This window comes from Scyliorhinus canicula, unplaced genomic scaffold (assembly GCF_902713615.1).
Source record: "Scyliorhinus canicula unplaced genomic scaffold, sScyCan1.1, whole genome shotgun sequence".
NCBI classification, from domain to species: domain Eukaryota; kingdom Metazoa; phylum Chordata; class Chondrichthyes; order Carcharhiniformes; family Scyliorhinidae; genus Scyliorhinus; species Scyliorhinus canicula.
The window spans coordinates 337,370-352,888 of record NW_024055479.1 but is presented as its reverse complement, the minus strand read 5'-3'; the positions used below and the strand labels follow the sequence as shown (position 1 = coordinate 352,888).

At 45.2% G+C, this 15,519-nt stretch overlaps 2 protein-coding genes across 2 annotated transcripts; both read left to right on the top strand.

Moving 5' to 3' along the window:
- Positions 1-1,007: 1,007 nt before the first annotated feature.
- LOC119960041 lies at positions 1,008-6,357 on the top strand. The gene is made up of 4 exons (XM_038787942.1): positions 1,008-1,050; positions 1,198-1,477; positions 2,267-2,328; positions 6,044-6,357. The coding sequence occupies exons 1-4, from the start codon at positions 1,008-1,010 to the stop codon at positions 6,355-6,357; spliced, it is 699 nt and encodes a 232-aa protein (XP_038643870.1).
- A 6,168-nt stretch (positions 6,358-12,525) lies between these two features.
- On the top strand, positions 12,526-13,431 carry LOC119960040 (probable G-protein coupled receptor 139). Its single transcript, XM_038787941.1, has one exon. The coding sequence runs from the start codon at positions 12,526-12,528 to the stop codon at positions 13,429-13,431; it is 906 nt and encodes a 301-aa protein (XP_038643869.1).
- The last annotated feature ends 2,088 nt before the right edge of the window (positions 13,432-15,519 follow it).

Genomic DNA, 15,519 nt, shown 5'->3' with positions numbered 1-15,519 from the left:
TTATCACCTTCAACAGTTTCACCTCTGTACACGCTTCCTGCTGATCAAGCGAATAACTTAAAATGGATTTAACAGAAGTTTCAACCTTCCCTCCCATCACATCACCTCTCCCGCTCTTTCCCCAGTGCCTACCAACTTGCATCATTCACTTTATATTGTCTGTCCTCATTCTTCCAAGCCCCTAACCCGATCCCACAGTGTACGTTGTCCTTCTGAATATTTGTCCATTCTCTGTCACTGCAAATGAGCATTCTGAATGTGACAGAACTGGAAAGTAATCATTACTAAATTGAAGCATTGTTGGTATTATAAAACATAGACGGCGATGGTGCAATAATCATCATGTATATTGTAAATATCTACCTGGATATTATCAGTGGTCTGTATCATACTGTAACCTGATCATCAGCTTCTGGATTGAAGGAAGTTGCTGGTCCTGAGGTTCCGGCATTCTGATTAGACATTTACTGTGAAAACCCCCTAGTTGCCACATTCCGGCGCTTGTTCGGGTTCACAGAGGGAGAATTCAGAATGTTCAATTCATCTAACAGCACGTCTTTCGGGACTTGTGGAAGGAACCCGCAGCACCCGGAGGAAACCCACGCAGACACGGGGAGAACGTTCAGACTCCGCACAATCAGTGACCCAAGTCAGAAATCAAACCTGGGTCCCTGGCGCTGTGAAGCAACAGCGCTCACCACTGTGCTACCTTGGCGCCCAGTTTGAGCTACGTTTGAACCCCAGCTCACAAATCCAATGAAGCGACAGGCAACTGGAGGCTCCCTGGTAGCAAGAGCTGTGGATGTTCGACTGAGTGTTTGCAACCGGCTGTACCGCTTCAATACTCAAGTTCTGTTGTGAGGTAGCCTGGGGGCGTGGCCTAATTTACCGATTTAAGGGCTTAATTTAATTTCAGTTCAGGTCTGAGGCGCAGTCTTCCAGAGCAGTCCAGGTCTGCAGTCTCCAGATCCCCGTCATCTAAACCACCAGCTCCAGGCAGCAGAATGATGGGGATCCTCCTTGTTTTCACGCTGTGTGTCTGTTTACCCCGTGAGTACCGATCAGACTAACCCACATTGTGTGGATTTAACACAAAGCTGCCCGAGTCCATCCCAATTACAGACTGTCTGGGGTTTTAGCCCTGATCTGTGTTTCTGGCTGTGATGGCCCATTAAACTGTCTCTGTTTAATTTCCAGGATATTTCAGTCAGTCAGTGACACAGGACCCAGAAGCGGTGACCAGGGAGGAGTGCCAGTCTCTCACTATCACCTGTGTTTTACACAGTGGATACTATACTGTTGAATTGAAAAGCGGGGATTTCTTCAGACAAACCCAGCCCGGGGCAGATTGGGAGCGGATCTCCAGCGGAGGGAGATTTGTTGTGACGGTGAATAAAGCAGAAAAGACATTTTCGCTGGAAATTCGGGATGTGAGAGTTGAAGACAGCGCCACCTATTTCTGTAAAGCTCAGTGCAGATACAGGAGCACACAGTGATGGGTCTCGTCTTCCCGCGGTACAAAATCCCTCAGTGCGGATTATCACATAAACAAATGTAAAAGCGGAGTTAATCTGCCCTGAACCCCCCCACAGTTCCGCCTCACACTGTCTGTCCCATGCTCTGGTTTATAATGAGACTGGATCATTCCCTTTAACATCTTGAGTTTTATAAACGCCGAGTTTGTGCGGATGTTGATACTTTCCCAGAAATTAGTGTCAGTGAATAGTGATTGGGAATAACTGATCTCAGTGACGAACCCTCAGATCAGCCGGATCCTGTTCCAACAGAGGGAACTGGGAACCGCAGTCCCCACTGTTGAAATTATGTGCCCACGTTCACCATATAGCCGGGGATTTTATATTGACTTGCCATACTGTGCTGGGTTGGAATATTCACAGTGACAGAGACCGGGTCAATTTCCTCCGCACAAAGCAAATAACAATTCGCCCGGCCTGGCGGCGAATTATCAGGATGATGTTATCATGGCTGTAACCTGGTTACGTTTCATTGTCATTTCCACCATTTCCATCTTTCTTTATCATTGTCGTCGGTTTATATGAAGCGAATATTTCCTGCCTCCGGACATTTAGTCATAGCTCAGGGCCTCACAGAGAACGGTTTAAATCAACAGTCTCTGAAACATTGGATGTTGTTTATGTATTTCAACCCCCCGAATAATTAGGTAGCATCGAATGATTGGTGATCATTTTCCTGCTGTTTGAGGTGTCGGTGGTTATTGTACCGGGGAGTCTGAGAACCGTGTCACTGTGTGGTTCTGGAAACATGCTTCTGCTGATGGATCCGGGACGGTGGTGACTGTCACAACCGGTAAGTGTCTCCAAACCCCGGTATTTTACAGAGCGTGTCCGTGAATGGTAGCCCTCAGTTTATTATTATGATCCGTATTTCTTAAAACCGATTGAAACTGGAGCTGATCTGCTTTCTAAGTAATATTCTTGGCGGCAGATTTTGATTTCCGAGCAGAATATGATTCTGGAGTTGGGCCCAGGTCTTTCCTGTGGAAACTGTACATGGAGCAGGAGGCCAGAGGGATAGGGGTAGTGGTAATTGGGGTTGGGTGGTGGTGTTGGTGGGAGTTGACAGTATGTGGACCATTACTAGTTTAATGGCACATCATGTCCATGCTCAACATCACAGGCTCTCTCATTCCGAACTGTTTTTAATGAAAGCAGATTGTCGACAGTCCGGACTCCGCTGTCGGAGTTGGTCTGTGAGGGGGCTCTGTGTATGTCCATTTGGTCACCACATCGGCTCTTAGAGCTCTCTCCACGGCAGCCGTTCGTTCTCCGAACTGCGCAATGTGATTGATGCACCATGTGAAGAAACGCAACATTTGAGGAAGCGCATGTACCGACATTTGAAACAGTCCGGAGAAAATTCACGAGGTTGGCCCCGTCTTTGGAGGTAATTTCTATAAAGGAGATTCGAAGAAAGAGACTTGACCTTATTGAGACAGATAGGATAATCTGGGGTTTTCACAAGCTGGATCCTGAGTGGATTCCCTTTTGTGGGAGTGTCTCGAAGCAGAGGGCATAATCTCTGAGTCAAGGGGCGCCATGTAAAACAGAGACTAGGAGGAACTTGTTCTCTCAGACGGCCGTGAAACTGTGAAATATTGGCGCTAAGCATGTTCAAGGCTGAAAGAGACAGACATGTATTCAGTGAGGGCGTCGAGCGTTAGGGGTATAAGGTGGGATAGTAGAGTTGAGGATCATCGTCATGAAAAATATTAAGGTGGAAATGTCCCCAGGGCCGGATGGGAGCTACCCCAGAATACTGAAGAAGGCTAGCGAGGAAATTGCTGAGGCCTTGATAGAAATCTTTGGATCCTCACTGTCTTCAGGTATGTTCCAGAGGACTGGAGAATAGCCTATGTTGTTCTATTGTTTAAGAAGGGAGCAAGGATAATCCAGGGAACTACAAGCCGGTGAGCCTTACATCAGTGGTAGGGAAAATAGTGGAGAGAATTCTTCGAGACAGGATCTACTCCCATTTGGAAGCAAGTAGACGTATGAGTGAAAGGCAGCATGGTTTTGTGAAGGGGAGGTCGTGTCTCACTAACTTAATAGAGTTTTTCAAGGAGGTCACAATGGTGGTTGCTGGAGATAGGGCAGTGGATGTTGTCTATATGGACTTCAGTAAGGCCTTTGACAAGGTCCCTCATGGCAGACTGGTACAAAAGGTGAAGTCACACGGGATCAGTTGTGAGCTTGCAAGAAGGATACAGAACTGGCTAGGTCATAGATGGCAGAGAGTAGTAATGGAAGGGTTATTTGCTGAATGGAGTGCTGTGACTACTGGTGGTGTTCAGCAGAGATCAGTGCTGGGACTATGGTCTGGAATGCTGCATAGGGTTCAGTCACCTCAGTTCAGAAATTATCTCCATGCTTGGGAAGAAATTTTACAAATATTCCTGAGGTAAATTACTGTGAGTTGAAATTGAGTTATTTAGACCGATATTCCATGTAATGTAGAGCCCTGAGATGTAACTTCATCAGAACATACCATATGTTCAAAGGGCTTGGCAGATCAGATACTGGGTAAGTGTATCCACGCTGGCTAGGTTATAACTTGGGATCCCAGTTCCAGAATATGTGTTTCGGCAGTAGAGTTAAGAAGAGGATACATTTCTTTACTTAACCAATTCATGTGAATCTTTGATTTCTGTTCCTCAAAGAGTTCTGGATTCTCAGGTGTGAGTTTATTCACAGAAGTGTTGAATAGATTGTTAGATATAAAAGTATCAAAGGTTCTGGCGACAATGGGGGGACTGGTTGTTGAGGTAGGGGATCAGCGAGCATATAAATGAATGGCGGGTCAACTTTGAAAGGTGGTCTCGTCGGTATTACTTCTACCCGTTAGAAATTGTCTTTTGAATCTTGCGGTTCTGAGGACGGAAATCAGCTGCAATGCAAATCTCTCTGGAAAGGTTCAACATGTTGGGTCCACTTTCACCGAGGGTTGGAGAATCACGAGGAGGATTAAAAAAAAAAATTTAGAGTACCCAATTCATTTTTATTTTTTTTCCAATTAAGGGGCAATTTAGTGTGTTCGATTTACCTACCTTGCACATCTTTGGGTTGTGGGGGTGAAACTCACGCAAACACGGGGAGAATGTGCAAACTCCACACGGACAGTGACCCAGAGCCGGGATCGAACCTGGGACCTCGGCGCCGTGAGGCAACGGGGCTAACCCACTGCGCCATCGTGCTGCCCACGAGGAGGATTTATAGGTGAATTAAATTATGAACATAGATCTGAATGGTGATTTGTGCGTTTTTCCAGAGAAAGGGACGGTGAACATGTAATAGTCATTAACAGAAAACAGACACAAATTGGAAACAGATATTTCTACACAGAGACATCAGGGTATACCAATCGCTGCCACATTGAGTGGTTGGAGCAAAGACAATTGGTTCAGAAATGGGTTGGATGGAAAATAAAGGAGGGGAAACAGAATGGAGCGAAAAAAGGTGCTGGATGGAAATGGCCAACTCGATTTCGGGCGGGTTAGGCTGACCTGGAGTATGCACAGACATAAATCAGTTGGGCCAAATCGTTTAGCCCTCTATATTATACACAATATAAAACTTACAGAAAAGTTCGCTCAGAGAACCCGAGATAGAATCAGTTAATAAACTGAAAGAATTGTAATTGTCAGAGAGCCGGAAGAGGCAGTTCCCAGTGAGTAACAGTGAAACCCACTGCGGAAACTGAACAGACTGAACCCAACCGACAACTGAGAGGCTTTGGGACAAGTTCCCACGATCACGAAAAGCTCAAACAGCGCAAAGTAAATGTAGAAATAAAATGAAACTAACAGTAAATGATTCAATTTAAAGAGAAACGGAGAAATATATTATTGATTAAAGAAAATAGACAGAGTAAAAAGCAATCAGAAACTCCGGGAAATGTTAAACTGCAGTCAGTGATTGACATCTAACTACGGATGTCCAACGTCGGTTTGTATCCATAGCCAATGAATCGCAAGCATTTTCTGTTGGATCTTGCTGTGCTAAGTGATGAATGCAGTTCGGTTAAACTCGGCCAATTATATCAGGAAACAGATTGTCTCACTGATGTGAAAATGTTCCCTCGCGTCTGTTCCTCAGCAAGGAAAATAGGAGCAGAAATGTCACACCCATGGTAGAAACATGCAGAAGTAAGGATCGCATTAGGCCCCACGGGCAGATGCTGCCCTTTGTCAATGAAATACACTTCTTCCCATGAACCATTTAATTTTCCTATAACTCAGCATTTTCCTATCCCGGTCATTGCCCGTTTATAAGTCTTTGTGGAATCAGTTCCCACCACATATATCGAGTGTGCATTGCGGAACTTTCGAGCTTGTGGCGGGAAAGATAATAGCCACTCATTCCTCACTGGTTCATATTGACATAAAAGTTAATACAGTTCAAGCAGAATTAAAATAAAAACAATACCATAAACAACTGAGCTATTCACGTGATTAACAAATAATGGCTTCCCGAACAAAACAAATGACGTTTTTTTCATCCGCCAGATTCCAGTTCCTTGGTGTCCAAGAACCCGCCTATCCAAAACTCTGCTGCCGGTGACACAGTTACTTTAAATTGGGAATATTCAGGGTTGTGTCAGTACACAGTACGCTGGTACCGTCAGTCCCCAGGACAGGCTCCGGAATTCCTGCTTAAGAGACACACTTCAGGACAGGAGAATAAAGAAAACGCTGCCGGTGGGAGAATTTCTGCTTCTATCGACACTTCCAAGGAAATCAGCCGTTTAAAGATCTCCAAACTTCAACCGAGCGACTCTGCTGTGTACTACGCTGCACTGAGCCGGCACACAGCACAGTGATACAGAGCACGGAGACAGCTGTACAAAAACCTGACCATGGTGAGGATTACACACACAGTGATACAGAGCACGGAGAGAGCTGTACAGAAACCTGACCATGGTGAGGATTACACACACAGTGATACAGAGCACGGAGACAGCTGTACAAAAACCTGACCATGGTGAGGATTACACACACAGTGATACAGAGCACGGAGAGAGCTGTACAGAAACCTGAACATGGTGAGGATTACACACACAGTGATACAGAGCACGGAGAGAGCTGTACAGAAACCTGAACATGGTGAGGATTACACACACAGTGATACAGAGCACGGAGAGAGCTGTACAGAAACCTGAACACGGTGAGGATTACACTCACAGTGATATAGAGCACGGAGAGAGCTGTACAAAAACCTGAACATGGTGAGGATTACAGACACAGTGATACAGAGCACGGAGACAGCTGTACAGAAACCTGGACATGGTGAGGATCTCACACACACAGTGATACAGAGCACGGAGGGAGCTGTACAGAAACCTGAACATGGTGAGGATCACACACAGTGATACAGAGCACGGAGAGAGCTGTACAGAAACCTGACCATGGTGAGGATTACACACACAGTGATACAGAGCACGGAGAGAGCTGTACAGAAACCTGAGCATGGATTAAGAAAATGGTTTAACCACTGATTAACCTGGAGTATTTGCCAATCGCGTGAATTGCTCAGTTTTTGTGGCAATGTTATCACTTTAATTGCATTTTAATTGTATTCACTGTTACAATAAATTGATACAATGCAAACCAATGGGGATGTTGGTGAGGTGATGTTTTATTCCACCCAGTAAACTCTAACGATCTGAAATGCACTGTCAGAATGGGTGGTGGGAGCTGATTTAGCATGGACAATCCACCTAACCCGCACATCTTTGGACTGTGGGAGAAAACCGGAGCACCCGGAGGAAACCCACGGGGAGGACGTGCAGACTCCGCACAGACAGTGACCCAGCCGGGAATCGAACGTGGGACCCTGGAGTTGTGAAGCATTTATGCTAACCACCATGCTACCGTGCTCCCCACGATTATGTGACTATTCAGTTCCGTTTTTCCTTGCTGAGAGACAAACCCAAGGGAACATCTTTTCATCCGTGAGCCAATCTGTTCCTAAAATAATTGTGAGGAGAGTAACCCAACTGGATTTTATCACCAGGCACAGCAAGCTCCAACATAATTCATTGCGAATCAACAGCAACAATGGGGCCCAACTGATGTTGGACACGGTGTTGAAAGGTCAATCACTGACTGTGGTTTAACATTTCCCAGAGTTTCTGATTGCATTTTCTACGATTTGACCATTTTCTTCTTTCATTAATTTTTTTCTCCGTTTCTCTTTAAATTTATGTATTTAAACTTGCTGTTTGTGTTTCTTGTAATCGTGGGAACTTGTCCCAAAGTCTCTGAGTTGTCGGTTGGGTTCAGTCTGCTCAGTTTCCGCAGTGGGTTTTACTGTTACTCACTGGGAACTGCCTCTTCCGGCTCTCTGACATTTTCAATTCTTTCCGCCCATGACTGATTCTCTCCGTGGTTGTCTGCACGCAGTATTCTCTGTGGTTTACATAGTATAGAAATTGGGGGAGAGGAATAGACCATTCGGCCCAACTAAATTGTGTCTGCGCATATACTCCAGACCAGACTGTCCCCTCCCGCCCGACATCTAACTGACCATTTCCATCCAGCTCCCTGTGTCCGTCTAGACTGTTCTCTTTCCAGTATTTCCAAGTCTGCCCATAAATGTATCAATACTCTCTGCTCCAAGCTCCATGTGGCAACAGGTTCCATTTTCTCACAAACCTGTGTTTAAATCTCTTCAACTTCATATCTGCATGTGTTCGGTCACTGATATATATCAACATAGAAACATAGAAAAACAGGAGTAGACCATTCGGTTCTTCGAGCCTGCACCACCATTCAAATGTTCATGGCTGATAATGCAAATTCCATCTCACACTCCCACTTTCTCTCCATTCCCCTCGCTCCCTTTAGCCGCAAGGGCCACGTCCAGCTCCCTCTTGAATATATCCAACGAACTGGCCCCCACGGCTTTCTGTGGTCGAGAATTCCACAAGTTGACAACTCTCTAAGAGAAGAAGTTCTGCCTCATCTCAGTGCTGAACGGCTCATTCTTTATACTTGGGCTGTGACCCCCTAGTCCCAACATCGGGAACATTCGTCCCGCATCTGGCCCGTGCAGTCCCATCAGGATTGTATATGTTTCTATCAGATCCCCTCTCATTCTTCTCAACTCCAGTGAGTGCAAACCCAGCCGATCCAGTATTTCTTCATATGTCAGGCCTGCCATCCCGGAAATTAGTCTGGTGAACTTTCGTTGGACATGCTCAAAAGCAAGAATGTCCTTCCTCAAACTAAAACTACACACAATACTCAAGGTGCGGCCTCACCAAGGCTCCATATAACTTTTGAAAGCAATCCCATCTCCTGTGCTCAAACCTTCTCTATCTGAAGGCCAGCATATCATAGGCTTTCCTCGTCGCCTGCTGTACCTGCATGCCAATCTCCAACGACTGTACATGTGAGGTTACCCTCCTTGGTGGCAAAGACAAGAAGGCAGATTATTCTCTGAATGATGGCAGTTTAGGAAACTGGGAAATGCAGCGAGACCTGGGGGTCCGGTGGGACAGTTGTTATTGATACTCCACGAGGGCGACATGCTGGGGCAGTGGTTAGCACTGCTACCGCACGGCGCTGAGGACCTGGGTTCGAACCGCCGGGGCCACTGCTGTATAGAGTTTGCACATTCTCCGCGTGTCTGCGTGGATCTCACCCCAACCCAAACAGGGGCTGGTTTAGCTCACTCGGCTAAATCGCTGGCTTACCAAGCAGCACGGTTCGATTCCCGTACCAGCCTCCCTGAACAGGCGCCGGAATGTGGCCACTAGGGGCTTTTCACAGTAACTTCATTGAAGCCTACTCGTGACAATAAGCGATTTCATTTCATTTTCATTACATGTGCAGGATAGGTGAATTGGCCATGCTAAATTACCACTTGATTTGAAAAATTAAAAATAAAGTCCACGAGACCATATGTATTTTTATATTGCATTAGATCTTGTCACCACCATGCCTCCCTCGTGGAGTATTGATAACGTAACACAGTGTAGTATAAACAGTGGCCAAATCAAGTGCGATATGAGCAGTGGCATGGTGTGTTACAGCAGTAACTGATACTGCACCTACTATAATGAAATAAAAGAGAAAATGCTGGAAAATCTCAGCAGGTCTGACATCATCTGTAGGGAGAGAAAAGAGCTAACGTTTCGAGTCGAACGACTGCTTTGACAAAGAGTCATTCGACTCGAAACGTTAGCTCTTTTCTCTCCCGATAGATGCTGCCAGACCTGCTGAGATTTTCCAGCATTATCTCTTGTGTTTCAGATTGCAGCATCCGCAGTAATTTGCTTTCATATTATAATGAAATGATACACTAAGCTAGACAATGCCTCTGTAGTTTACAAGGTGCAATCTCAGGTAATACCACACAGCACCGTGCATCATCGAAATATAAAAACATTTTAGATAGTAGTAGGAGAAGGCCATTAGGCCCTTCGAGCCGTTTCCTCCATCCAACGTGTTCACAATGGGTTCTCTACCAAAACTATACCCCAGCACATTTTCCACACGGTTTGACACCTTTAGTGTTCTATTTCCTTCTTATATATATTCAGTAATTTTGCCTGCAAGCCCACTGTCCGAAAAATGTTCATTTCTAGATTTTATGGATCGTGCCTCCATTTTCACTGCACTTGTTGCTATTGCGTATGAGTCATGTCTCGGTAATTACTTGCTCCAATGTTATCGGAATTGATATTCCACCAGCCAGGTATCAATTGTTTCTTCACTAGAAACTTAAAATTCATACTGGAACATCTGAAGGCACTTACAGTATGTATGGTTTCCGAGGATAAACAAAGGGGTCTGCTGTGTGCACACGGTGCAGCATTTGCCTGCGATCGGTTCGACCTCATACGTCCTCCCATGTTTGCGATTAGTTATTTCAAGTTCTTTCCTCGCAAATATATTTCAATATTTGTGTATCAATACAGCACTAAACACCAGAACACTTACAAATACGCAAACCACGTCAACGTATCCGTCAACTAAAAGCACAATATGTCAGATATTGAAAGAGACAGATTTTTATCAGAGATCAGACTTCAGCTCAGAGTTAACAAGAGGTGTTTTGATTGATGGAGGCACAGAGAATTATCTTGGGGCTGGGAGGGACCGCAAAAGTTGCAGTCAGCAGTTCACCCCAGGGAACAAATGAAAGGCATGTACTCGTCTCTTAATTTGTTTATTCACCGATCTGTAACTAAAGTACATGTTGGAATTTAATTGCCCCTCTGGAGACTCTCACTGGTATAAATGAGGGACCCTTTGGAAGTCTTGCAGACCTAGTATGTGCACCTTGCAGAATTCAATTGGTTCCTGAAAGGCGATGCATGGACCAGCGAATGGACCATTTTCTGCCATTTATTACCCGGCACTCGCTATTATTGGTGTCCCAGGTAAGAGCGGAATCTCAACTGCAATATTTATTTTTCTTCTGAATCTCCAGAATTCTTATCTCTTCCCTTTAAGGATCGTGCTGAAAAGTTTATTGCATTACGATATATTAGAGTGCATTACTTAATTTTGTATTACAGGGCAGGACAATAAATGGTCAATAAATTGCCCTTCACACTGATAGAACAATTATTTATTAGACTGCAGAAATATGAGTTATAATGTTTAGCATTGTGCGGACGTTATATTGTTAAACAGTGCAACACATTTGCTACAAATCGTTATTGAGCTGCAGGATGGCACAGGAATGGGGAGGGACTAGTCTAATAAGCCGCATGAGGTAAGTGAAACAATCAAGAGAATGCTGAAATATAGGCTTTGTTAGGCAATCATAGAATCAGTTCAAATGGAGGCGATTCGAACATGTACCAAACTCTGAAAAGAGTACTGCGCACTGGCTCAGTCCCCTGCGCTTTCCCAATAACCCCTTAGCCTCACCTAACCTACACATCTGCTTTAGACACTGAGGGGCAATTTAGAATAGCCAATCCAGCTAAACTGCACATCGTTGGGCTGTGAGAGGCACCCAGAGGAAACCACACAGACACAGTGAGAAAGTAAAAACTCCACAGACAGTAACCCAAGGTCAGAATTGAACCCAGGGCCCTGGCGCTGTGATCGAAGGCAGTACATTTACAATGGCTGAACGGGATGTGGTATGAGTTATTCATTAGGAACAACAGTTTTGGATCATTGAATCATAGCATTTACAGTGCACAAGGAGGCCACTCGGCCCATCGAGTCTGCACCGGCCCTTGGAAAGAGCACCCCACCCAAGCCCACACCTCCACCGTATCCCCATAATCCCAGTAACACCACCCAACCTTCCTGGACACGTAAGGGCAATTTCGCATGGCCAATCCACTTAACCTGCACATCTTTGGAATGTAGGAGGAAACCGGAGCACCCGGAGGAGACCCGGGCAGACACGGGGAGATGTGAAGACGCTGCACAGACAGTGACCCAAGCCGGGAATGGAACCTCAGACCCTGGAGCTGTGAAGCAACTGTGCTAACCACTATTCTACCGTACCGCCCCTTTCAGTTGAGTTCACTGGCGATGCAAATTGGAAGGGTAGACATATGAAAGTGGTAAATAAGGGTTTGAGTAGCTCTTAAGCTAAGGCAGACTTTCAGACCGGCGATACCATAGGCTGTGGAGAAATGTCGAAGTATGCAGTGTCGGTGCTTATGACCGACGGGTTTGGGAATGTGGGCGTTTGGAAGTTCATCCCACCGTCAAACAAGACTTGAATATTGTAAATGGTCTCTAACTTTAGAGGATGGCCAGCCACGGGAATGGACCCAGTGGCCAGAGAGCGGAGTTTGTTGCAGGGACTGATTGTGATATTTGATGAATTGACAAACGTTTAATCCAGCATTGGATTTGCATCAAGTAGTAATGGTTTTGGAATAATTGAAATGTGGAGGTGCGAAATGGACAGGTCAGGAGGGATTCAGCAGCAGAATGGATCAGGGAGTCGCTGGTTTTTGGAGTCTGCTCAGTGACGGCTCTCTCTTTTCTCTATTACAGCCAACTTGATGGCGATCATCATCCTATCCCGAGGACGGTGCGGACTCTCTCGGTGTATCACCTACTACCTGGTAGCGATAGCAGTGACTGATTTCCTTGTCATGGTCACCGCTGTTATCCTCAACCGGATTGGTGGCATTTACTTTAGATACAGCATCCTATCGATCACCCCCGGATGCGCTGTCAGCACCGTGCTCGTTTATGCGACCCGTGATGGTTCAGTATGGCTGACCGTGGCCTTCACCTTCGACCGTTTTGTATCCATCTGCTGTCAGAGACTGAAGAGCCGATACTGCACCGAGAAAACGGCACTGCTGGTCATAGGAATGGTCATTACCTTGAGCTACGCCAAGAACATCCCTTTGTACTTCACCTACCAGCCCTTGTACATATTGGACGAGATTCCCTGGTTCTGTGAAATTAAGTCCAGCTATTACACGATTCCATCGTGGCAAGCTTTAGACTGGCTCGACCACATATTAACCCCTTTTCTTCCGTTCTTCTTTATTCTGATGCTCAACGCCCTGACTGTAAGGCACATTGTAGAGGCCAGCAGAGCCCGCAGGAGGCTGAAGGGCTCAGAGAGTGACGGAGATCCAGAGATAGCCAACCGCAAGAAGTCGATTGTCCTGCTCTTCTCCATCTCGCTCAGCTTCCTCCTCCTCTGGGTCACATATGTTGGACATTTCCTATATGTTCGTGTTACAGGTGAGGCCTACTTCACCGGTCTGAATTTCAATGTCCCACACTTCATATTTCAAGAAACGTCCAACATGCTTCAGTTACTCAGTTCCTGCAACAACACCTTCATCTATGCAGTAGCCCAGACCAAGTTCCGAAATGAGCTGAAGAAGTTGCTCATTTTTCCCTTCGTCATTTTCAGCAGTTGCTTTAGATTAACCGATGCTTCATGATCAAGTTAAGGACTATTAATATGTTTCAAAGTAGATAAAGTATGAAATCACACTTGCACAGTAAGATGATAAAGCCACAATAATTCACGGTCCTGAACAAAATAAAGTTTATAATAGATACAGAAACATTAAACTGTTTGAACACAAATCTTGTATTCCAGCATTCAGAATTACGCATCAATTAATGATGCATAATTACGCAGAATCAACCGGTCACTTAATCTGTAAAAGAAGATTAAATAACGAAGCAGATGTTTGTGATCTCGGGCATTAGTGTTAGATTTTTTAATCAATGAAAAGTTCAATGAGTTTTCAAACTGCTGCTGCTGTCAGTTTGAAGTGTGAGTGGATTGAATCTTCTCACCTTCACCAGAGTAACGGCTGTGCTGTACTACATGCTCAGGAAGAACAGGGTGATGAATGTGGAAGCGGTTGTCCAGATGTTGCCGTTATCATCCTCATAGTCTTCCGTCCAGGTGTGGTCTGTGTTTTCTACGAGGATGGAGCCGAGGAAATGTAGTTAAATTGTGTTTCCCTCCAGGATATCTTGTGTTATTATACATATTACCTTTTATCTTTCTTAAGTGAGTAATATATTCTCGAATTTAATAATCATTGTACATCTTCTATAAGACCATTAGACATAGGAGCAGAATTAGGCCACTCGTCCCATCGAGTCTGCTCCGCCATTCAATCATGACCGATATTGTTCGCATCCCCATTCTCCTGCCTTCTCCACATAACCCCTGATCCACCTGTTGATCAAAACCCTGTCCATCTCTGTCTTAAAGACACTCAGTGATTTTGCCTCCACAGCCTTCTGCGGCAAATAGTTCCACAGATTCAACACCCTCTGCCTGAAGAAATTCCTCCTGATCTCTGGTTTAAAGAATCGTTTCTTTAGTCTGAGAGTGTTCTCTGCTTCTAGTTTTTCTCCAAGTGGAAATATCCCCTCCACGTCGACACTATCCAGGCCTCGCAGTATCCCGTAAGTTTCAATAAGATCACCCCTCATCCTTCTAAACTCCAACGGGTACAGACCCAGAGTCCTGAACCGTTCCTCATACAAGTTCTTCATTCCAGGGATCATTTTTGTGAACCTCCTCTGGACCCTTTTCAAGGCCACCACATCCTTTCTTAGATACGGTGCCCAAAACTGCTCACAATACTCCAAATGGGATCTGACCAGAGCCTTAAGAAATGAAAATCGCTTATTGTCACAAGTAGGCTTCAAAATGAAGTTAATGTGAAAAGCCCCTCGTCGCCACATTCCGGCGCCTGTTTGGGGAGGCTGGTACGGGAATATAGCCTCAGAAGTCCACCCTTGGTTTGTATTCTAGCCCTTCCGACATGAATGCTAACATTGCATTTGCCTTCCTACTGCCGACTGAACCTACACGTTAACCTGAAGAGAATCGTGAACAAGGAGTCCCAAGTCCCTTTGTGCTTCTGATTTCTTAAGCATCTTCCCATTTAGAAAATAGTCTATGCCTCAATTTCTGCTTCCGAAGAGCATAATCTCACACTTTCCCACATTGTATTCCATCTGCCACTTCTTTGCCCACTCCTAGCCTGTCCAAGTTCTTCTGCACCACCCCCCCCCCCCCCCCCGCTTCCTCAATACTATCTGCCCCTCTACAGATCTTTGTATCATCTGCAAACTTAGCAACAGTGCCTTCAATTCCTCCTTCCAAATCATTAATGTATATTGTGAAAAGTTGTGGTCCAAGCACGGGCCCCTGAGGCACACCACTAGTCACCGCCTGCCATCATGAAAAAGATCCCTTTATCCCCACTCTGCTGAGTTCGTGCCACTCAGAAACCGATCTCTGTCACTGTCTACACAGCTCTTCTTCCTTTACGTTCCTCAAACAGTCCGGGTCGAAAACATGGCAGCTTTTATTTAGTTTCAGTTTATTTTTGAACAATTTGTTACAATGTGAGATTATTACGATTGATATTGAGGGAAGTTCACTGAGCTTCTTATTTGAAAACTGTAATATTTCTGCTAAGAATTCGGACGTCAGTTCCTGTCTTAGTTGTTTATGGTAATGGAACACTTATGCGTTAGTGGGAACATTATTAAAT